The following is a 9,307-nucleotide window of genomic DNA, read 5'->3' as shown; positions in this document are numbered from 1 at the left end:
GACTAAAATTATAATTTTCGAAAAAAAAAGTAGTATTTTGAGTTAAGTTGAAAAATGGGAGTATTTGGAATTTAAATTTATATTTGGATATGCATTTCACTTGAAAAAATATTGCAGTTTTGTGAGATAGGAAAAAAAAATTAAAAATTTTGAAAAAGTGGTCTTTTTGGAAAACTTATTTTCGCTTTTTTTTCCCTCAAAAACTTGTAAAATTTCATGGACAAACATATTTTTGAAAAACAATTCAAAAAAAAAAGGAAAAATTTATTATGGACAAACGGGTTCTTAATCATTCATTGATCGAAATTCACTTATTCAACTAATTTAAATTTAGGTCCGGTAGGCCTACTAAGGGAAGTAAAACATTTTCTACTAAGAAGTTCTCCATTTGCAGAACTCGAACTTACTTATTGTAAAAGTTATTATCCGTATTTAAAATTCAAATTTTTTTCTCAAGTCCAATTAGAATTTAAGATATGTGAAAAAACTTGATCCATAATTTTAAGTGGTGTGAAGAAGAAAAATGGAATATGAACATTGTATTGTCCATTGGTCAATCACGTGTGAGAAAAGAATATGCTTTTAATAAAAGTTCGCATGAATCTTAGCAGCAGTGAAGTTGACTTTGTCAACTTAAAATTCAGATGCTTTGACATTGGCTTACCTCATTAACCTTTTTAATAATGTAGGGTAGGGAGATTGCTTTGCTCTTCTCCTCTTTTTTCTTTTTTTTTTTAATCTATGAAATAACTATTAATTAGCTAGTAATTTCGTACAAATAATAAGTAATCCATTATAAAAGGTTAAACTACATTGATAATGCAAAAAATATTTACACTGTTAATTTTTGTATATAACTAAAATCTTCTTCTTCTTTTTTCATGTCTTACCAACTCCAATTCTACCTCTCAATTTTTTTTTAGGAATTCATGAAAGTACAACTTGTGACTGACTTTGGTATATTTTGTCAAGGGCTTCAGTAACGGGGGGCAGCATCTATAGGCCAGATGAGTAGAAGAATCCTATGGTCTGGTCCATTACTATAGGCCCAAATGACCTATGGACATTCCCCGGTCAAATTTAATGTTTACTTTTTCTAACCGGTATACATACATTACATATATTATACATGAATTATACATATATTGTATATCCAATAGCTATTTTTAGTTTAAAAAATTAAGTGGGTGGCTATTTGAGTTAACCCCCCCCACACACCTCCCACGCCTCCCACAATATTCACTAGAGATGTATCAAGGAAATGACCTATTTATAGAGTATACTATGATTGATATTTCGATACAAGTATAGAATACCTTCATCTATTTTCTGGTAATTATGGTGCTGTTATTATTTCTATGCTTTCTGTTGTTGGTACTGATATATTGTCTTTTTCGTCTGCTTGAGCCGAGGGTCTATCGGAAACAGCCTTTCTACCCCATTGGGGTAGGGGTAAAGTCTGCGTACACTCTACCCTCCCCAAACCCCACTTATGAGATTTTACTGGGAGAAATTTAAAATAGCCATATTTACAACAGGTCATTCAAAAATAGCCACAGTTTCAAAAGTAATCAAAATTTAGCCACTTTTCATGTAAAGATAAATCTGAGCGAAAACACTATTCAAAACCCGGAAAATACGCCCGTATATTATATTGGAGTTCCAGCATAAGTATGCTTGAACTCCAACATATTATACGAGAGTTCCAGGATAACTATGCTGGAACTCCAGCATAATATGTTGGAGTTCCAGCATAAGTACACTAGAACTCCAGCATAATATACGGGAGTTCCAGCAAGTATAAATGTCCAGTATAATATACTGGAGTTTGGAGCACCGGTGCTCCAGTCTCCCGTATATTATACAGGAGTCAGCAAAGTATACCGGTCCAGCATAATATGCTGGAGTTCGTACACAGATGCACCGAACTCCCGTATATTATACGGGACCGGTCTCTGTTGCAGCAAAATAGTGGCTATTTTTTATTGACTTCGTAAACGGTGGCTATTTTTTATTAACCAGTCCGAAAACTGGCTATACCGTGCTATTTTGACGATTTTATTGGATTGTTGTTGTTGCTGTTTGTATAGACTACCTCATTCTTTATTCTATTCTATTTTCGGAAAAGAAAGAAGGGTGGCTCAACTTATTAGCTAGAGTCGGTGGCGGAACCCGTTGACACAATACAAGGTGATAAAGCTTGTCGTCCCCCAAAAAATCGACATTGTAGTGTTAATGGGTGCATGCCACGCACTTCAGAATTACGTGTATAGAAGAAAATATATTAAGCTCATTGGCCTCTTTCTAGTTTGATTCCAACATTATCCCTAATCGTACAGACTTCTCAACATAAAAACTGTGCTTTATGTGAATCCTCTTCTCTCAAATGTAACATACAGAAAAGAGAATCCTGTACAAGTCATGGTAATATAACAAAGTGTATGGAAATAAAATGAGGAATGTGAAGAGATGTTGACATATCAAGGTAAGCTAGGCGAAAGTGTAGGCTTTGCCACTTTGAGTTCTCCACAGTCACTGATGTAAACAGTCTTTTGTGGTTTATTCCAGATTGCGCGAGCAGTTTTTGCTCTTCCATCTCCAAGAAGCTCGGCAAAACCATTATACTGTCGAATATTTTCGGATGGTTTATAAGTGGGAATGGCAGCTATAGTTGTCACAATATCCATACCTGCAGTACAGTCCAAGAAATAGAAAAAAAGAGTGAGCTTTTGATATGAATAGATGGATACTGTTTAAGCATGTAAGTTTCATGTTAGTAACTATGCAGAAAGTGGTATTAGTATACAAAAGTAGTGGCATGTCACTTTAAGTAATGCAGTATCTTCGCTGCGCCGAGCGAGCGCACACACACACACATATATATATCAGACCTATATAGGGAACGGACCAATCTTTTTCTTTCATTTATCCCTCTAGGATAGTGGCGAAGCCAAAAATTCAATAATTTTGAACACCCTTTGCAAGTGGGCTATTGAAGGGGGTACAAAGTCAATTTTTTTAATCAATAGCTAGTAATGTTTTACCCCATACACAGTATAATTTTTTGATTAAGGGTATTCAGTTGAACACCCTTGGCCACACATAGCTTCGCCCGTGCTCCAGGAGCATAGTGTCTTTTTGTACCATCCCAAAGATTCCTTTCTTTAGTTTTATTTTTTCATATGGAATCCCATCCCCAGGGGCCAATAATAGTATTTCCCTCTTTTCCCACTTGATGACTCGAACTCCCAACCTCATGATTGGAGGCGAAGGGTCCTTCCACTAGGCTGACCCTCTCCTCTTGTTTCGCTCATTGAGCAATGAATGTAAACCTTGAAGAAAATAAGTTGGACGCATAGCTTTTCACTGTTCACAGATATGAGTTTAGCGCACTTCACAGCATGTTTAAAGCGGAAGCTTTTACGTTGAATCCTCGCATAATTTCTAGTCCTATTTTTCTCTCTACAAGACACAGTTGACAAATTTAACAGAGAGCAAGACGTGATCCCTGCCTAAAGCTGACAATTAGACGTCTCAAGCAATGCCACAGCAATATTTACTGCACAACAACAGAGCAAAGCAAGCAAACAGAGAGATGAATTGACTTAGATTGTGGCGAACAAGTTCTAATATTATCAGGCACAAAACCAATCAGCAAAATTTGGCCTATGCTGAAGGTCTTCACAGTCGGTGTTTGTAATATCTAGTTTTCAAATTGACTCCGAAAAAGTTCCTGTTTGCCTTAACTATTGGGAAAGAGAAATCTCGATTTATGCATTTTCTTTTTCTTTTAACTTATTCTTACACATCATGTTTGTTCCTTCGACTTTTCTACCTATTTTGGCCTGGCCGAATGCATCCCATATTAACCAGCAAGAAAGCATGTAACTTGACACAACATTTCCTAATAAACAAGTCCTAGTTGCGCACCAGATGTGCACTTTGTATCAAAGCACACAAACCTAAACACCCGAGAGTGTCTTACTGTGCTAATTCCCGCAGGAGACTTGACAAGTCGAGGTAAACCTCAAACTTCTCGTACAGTCTTGATCAACTCAGTAAAAGCTGGCTATCACATAATTGGCTGCTGTATGATATGTTGTATGGACCTTCTGCAAGTCAATTAGCATCTAATGCAGCATTTTCACCAGCAATCCAAGAAACTAATTATGCACACATCCCGTCCCATTTTTCCATTTTAGAAGACTTTCTTAAAAGAACGTAAGGTTCAGAGGCGCCTCTGCTACTGGTTTGATGATGACTTAACGGAGAGGAGATAGAAGTCAGAATCAATTGTAAACACAGAGGATAAAGCTTGAGATAGCCTAAGGTTTTGATCGAGCTAGCATGTCACCTGGCTGGGCGCCTGTCCATATATTATAACAAAGCCTTCTTTTGATTGAACCATTAAAATTTTTTATCACTCAACCAAAAATACAAGAACCAAATTGGAGTCTCAGGGATGAAATGTGCAGTTTTGCTCGAAAGAAAGAAGTAGCTTATTTAGTAAAAAATGGCTCTGAATTTATACCATTAAAACCAATGATAAGGTAATAAAAGACTTAAACAAATGGCACAATAGCAAACTAACAGACTGATTCTAGAAGTACACATCCATATGATGTATCTATGGACTAATCAGTCAATCAACTACGCCTCGATTCCAAATTACTTGGCATCGACATGGACTAATCAGTCAATTAACTATGCCTCAATTCCAAATTACTTGGGATCGACTAGTCAATACACTGCCCATCCTGCTTCACTAGGTCTATTATCTCAATAAAATATTCATCCGTATTTCTCTAATCAAAACATATTTGACAGACTTTCTTAAGCAAGCATTTTATCAAGGCACCATTTTACAGTAAAAATGCATATTCCAACTAAAATAAAGAAGTTTTCCAACGTAAGATCAATTGGTATAGCTTAGAACTATAGTGGGATTAACTAAAGTGTTCAACTTCTATTCACCGACAAGGTAAAGGAAACATTACACTATCAGATCACCTAAGAGATAATTACACTAGTTGTTCATAAAATTTGAGATTATTATTAACTGGAATATAAGGCATGCTACCTCCTATAACAAGTTTAAATAGACAAATAAGTACAAATTCTTTGTATTGTCAATGTATATAAGTTAAGTTAACTCAACTGAAAGAGGTTATAAATTCATAGATTATGAGGACTGACCTTCAAGAACAGTTCCAAAAACAATATTCTTGCTATCAAGCTGAGGAACAGGACCAGGTCCAGTAGTAATCAAGAACTCCACATTATGATACTTAGGATTCAACTTCAAATCATCATCATCATCATTCTCAGATAAAGGCAATGAAACTATTCCACCCCTAGAATGTTCCAAAATAAAAGCTTTAGATTCAATTGTCTCTGTATTCCTAATTAACTCCAATGGTGGTTTCACTTCTCCTTTATCTCTCCTGCCTTGTCTTCCCGCCATAAAAAACTGACCCGGGAAAATTTTCTGGACCAAAGTGCCCTTATAAGTTGAACCAGAGGTACCCGTGCACATAGCTTTGAAATTTGAAACAGTTATAGGAACTAGGTTTCCGTATAGGCCAAGAACAAGGCGACCAATTGGCTCGGAATCAGAGCAATTTGACAAGTCATCGCCGAGAGTTCTGTTTGTAAAGTAATTAGGGCAAATGCTGAAGTCTAAATAGACACGTTCGGTTATGGTGGTGTCTGGTTTGGGGGGTGGCGAGGTGGCGGAGGAGGTGGAGATAGTGGTGGCGGGGAATGAGAGGGTGGTAGAGAGGAAGAGAAGTGAACGGCGGTTGAGAAGCGGTTTGAAGGTGGGGGGACGGTGGAGATGAGGAGGAGGAGAAGGGAGGAGGGTGGCGGAGCAGCCCATAATGACGACGGTGCATGGTGGGGCGGGAAAACTAGTGATAGAGAGCGAGAAGATAGAATTATTTGTTACGTGGAGAGCGCAGGCCACACAAAAGTAGGGTGGGGCCTAATTTTTAATTTTATTTTCTTTTTGATCCGTTCCAAAAGCAATGACTCCTTTTTAAATTTGATAACAATTTAGTTAAACTTACAATTATATTCTTAATGAGAAACTTTTATAACTGCACAAATACTCTGGGCCCCTTTTTTGGCTTATTTAGGACCACAAATTTCAAAAGTCTTCATTTTTTTAAACTCCGTGTCCAATCAAACAAGTTTACATAAATTGAAACGGATGGAGTACTATTTTAGTACACCATTTTCAATATTATATTAAGTTTTTATTGCATACTTTCTAAAAAAAATATCTAACTACCATAATTTAGGCGGGGATTAATAATTTAAACTTTAAGAGTTCGAACATTTATTAGGTTCAAAATATATTATTTTTATTTAAGTATCTTTCTTATATATACACACAAATAAAGAAGAGATACATTTTTTTTTGGCTCAAGCATGCCAAATCAATTAATGGGTGTCGGAAATTCAGACAAGAGTGTGTTGCTCTTGTGGTAAGCACCCTTCACTTCCAACCAAGAAGTTGTGAGTTCGAGAGTTTCTATTGGAAACAGCCTCTCTACCCTAGAGTAGGGGTAAGGTCTGGTATACATTATCCTCCCCAGACCCCACTAATAGAATTATACTGGGTTATTGTTGTTGTTTTTGGGTGTCGAAAATTCAAAATCCCGATCAAGTTCATTTTTTGTGTGACATAACACTAGCAAAGTGTTTTTTCTGTTATAAAATAGAAAAAAAGATGACTTTACTCCTCATTATTCTGTTAATTGATGATCATTTGAGAATTCTAACTCTAAATACATGTACTCACACTAGTGCATATGGTAAATATATCCACCAATACATATAAAACATAAAGAAGAAAAAATCACTTACTAGTAATAATTTTGGGCTCAATCAGCTTAAAGATACTATTAATATGGTATAATATTGTTCACTTTGGATCAAGCATGCACGATCTACCCTAAGGTAGGGGTAATGTCTGCGTACACACTATCCTCCTCAAACTCCATTAGTGAAATTATACTGGGTTGTTGTTGTTGTTATTGGGTGTCAGAAATTCAAAATCCTGATCAAGTTCATTTTTTGTGTGACATAACACTAGCAAAAGTGATTTTACTGTTATAAAATAGAAAAAAACGATGACTTTACTCCTCATTATTGTATTAATTGATGATCATTTGAGAATTCTAACTCTAAATACATGTACTCTCACTAGTACATATGGTAAATATGTCTACCAATACATATAAAACATGAAGAAAAAAAAGGGAGAAATTAAAAAATAGCCAGATTTACAACTGGTCGTTCAAAAATAGCCCAGTTTTAAAAGTAATTGAAATTTAGCCACTTTTCATGTAAAGATAAATCTGAGCGAAAACACTGTTCAAAACACGAAAAGTACGCTAGTATATTATGCTGGAGTTCCATCATAAGTATGCTTGAACTCCAGCATAATATGATGGAATTCCAGCATAAATACACTAGAACTCCAACATAATATACTGGATTTCCAGCAAGTATAATTGTCCAGTATAATATACTGGAGTTTTGTCACGACCCAAATTCCGGTCATGATGGCGCCCAGCACACTACTAGGCAAGCCCGACCATTATTCAACACTTAACCCAATTTATCAAAAATAGCAGAAAGAAATATCAATTAAGCAAGATTAAAGTACTGAAGAATTTAACAAAATACACAATATAATCTCACTAGGACCCGGTGTCACGAATTTGAGCCTCTAGAATACAGAATATCATCCTAATACATGGTATATTCAAAGTCTGATAATGCGGAAATAAAGAGATAGGATAGGAGGGAGAAGATCAATGGCTGCGAACGCCGTGCAGCTATCTCGATACTCCCAGAAGCTGGATCTGCTGATCAACTGGATCTACTGAGCCTGAGACTGCCTTGGATCTGCACACAAGGTGCAGGGAGTAAAGTGAGTACTCCGACCCAGTGAGTAAAAAAAGTAACTACAGTCCGAAGATAAGAAAATCCAGTAAATACATAAAGTAAGCTAAAATCCAAATATACAGCAACATATGGAACTGAGCAGCTAAACAACAGTATAAATAGAAATACATGAATGCAATGCAATGCATATGATGGTACATTCCAGTACCCACTGCGGCGTGCAGCCCGAGCCATCCATATTTATTTATCGTCGACGGCGCTCACTGGGGGTGTGTACAGACTCCGGAGGGGCTCCTACAGCCCAAGCGCAATATCTTGGTCAGTCATTGTTACCTGACCGGTCAGCCATTGTTACCTGACCAATTTATATCATACAGTGCCATTGTTACCACTGTTCAAGTATATCATCCAGTGTCATTGTTACCACTATTTCAAGTATATCACACAGTGTCATTGTTACCACTGTTTCAAGTATATCACACAGTGTCATTGTTACCACTGTTTCAAGTATATCACACAGTGTCATTGTTACCACTGTTTCAAGTATATCACACAGTGTCATTGTTACCACTGTTTCAAGTCACTTTATAATCAGTCCAGAAAATAATATAATAAGCCCCTTGGGCATTTACAAAACAGAAGTTCCCAGCCCGGAATACATTTAAAAATATCATTTAAGTTTTCAACACTTAGAATTATGGCTGAGTTTGCAAAACAACATTTAAAACCTTGGACTGAAATTAAATGATATGCAAATCATGCTAAGCAGTAATATCAATCCTCGAAGGATTTTACAAATCGGCACAAGGCCCCAAACATGGCATCAAGCCCCGTAATATCAATGAAGTATGTGTATCAATCACCAGTATAGTATAAACATCACACGGGATGGACCAAGTCACAATCCCCAATAGTATCCGACCCTGCACTCGCCATGGAGTGCGTGTCACGCCTCAATATAGCGTTACGATGTGAAAGTCCAGGGTTTCAAACCCTCAGAACAGCATTTACATCTATTACTCACCTCTAACCGGCCGTAGACTAGTCCGCAATGCCCTTTCCTCTTGAATCGACCTCTTCGCGCGTCGAATCTAGTCAAAACCACAACAAATACGTCACAATAGGCTAAGGGAATATAACCCAATCGAAAAGACTCGAAAAATGTCGAAAGTCCCGAAATTAGCAAAACCCGAGCCCAGGGCCCACTTCTCGAAAAATTACGAAAGTCACATCACCGGATTCCTCGTCTCGCCACGAGTCCGTACATATAAAATTTACCAAAATCGGAGTTTATTTGACCCCTCAAATCACCAAATCTTATTTTCAAATCCCTAGACCTAAATCCTCAATTTTTCTACAATTTTCATACTCAAATCCATACATAATTGAT

The 9,307-nt window shown here is 36.8% G+C and overlaps 1 protein-coding gene across 1 annotated transcript; it reads right to left on the bottom strand.

The window, feature by feature from the left end:
* Positions 1 to 2,268: 2,268 nt before the first annotated feature.
* Positions 2,269 to 5,936, bottom strand: LOC104212466 (peptidyl-prolyl cis-trans isomerase CYP28, chloroplastic). The gene is made up of 2 exons (XM_009761738.2): positions 5,197 to 5,936; positions 2,269 to 2,689 (listed from the first exon to the last, which is right to left on the bottom strand). The coding sequence occupies exons 1-2, from the start codon at positions 5,876 to 5,878 to the stop codon at positions 2,481 to 2,483; spliced, it is 891 nt and encodes a 296-aa protein (XP_009760040.1). The 5' UTR covers positions 5,879 to 5,936; the 3' UTR covers positions 2,269 to 2,480.
* Between the last annotated feature and the right edge of the window lie 3,371 nt (positions 5,937 to 9,307).

This window comes from Nicotiana sylvestris, chromosome 11, assembly GCF_000393655.2.
Source record: "Nicotiana sylvestris chromosome 11, ASM39365v2, whole genome shotgun sequence".
NCBI classification, from domain to species: Eukaryota; Viridiplantae; Streptophyta; class Magnoliopsida; order Solanales; family Solanaceae; genus Nicotiana; species Nicotiana sylvestris.
Note: the sequence above shows the minus strand (reverse complement) of the source record. Positions and strands in the feature narration are given on the sequence as shown.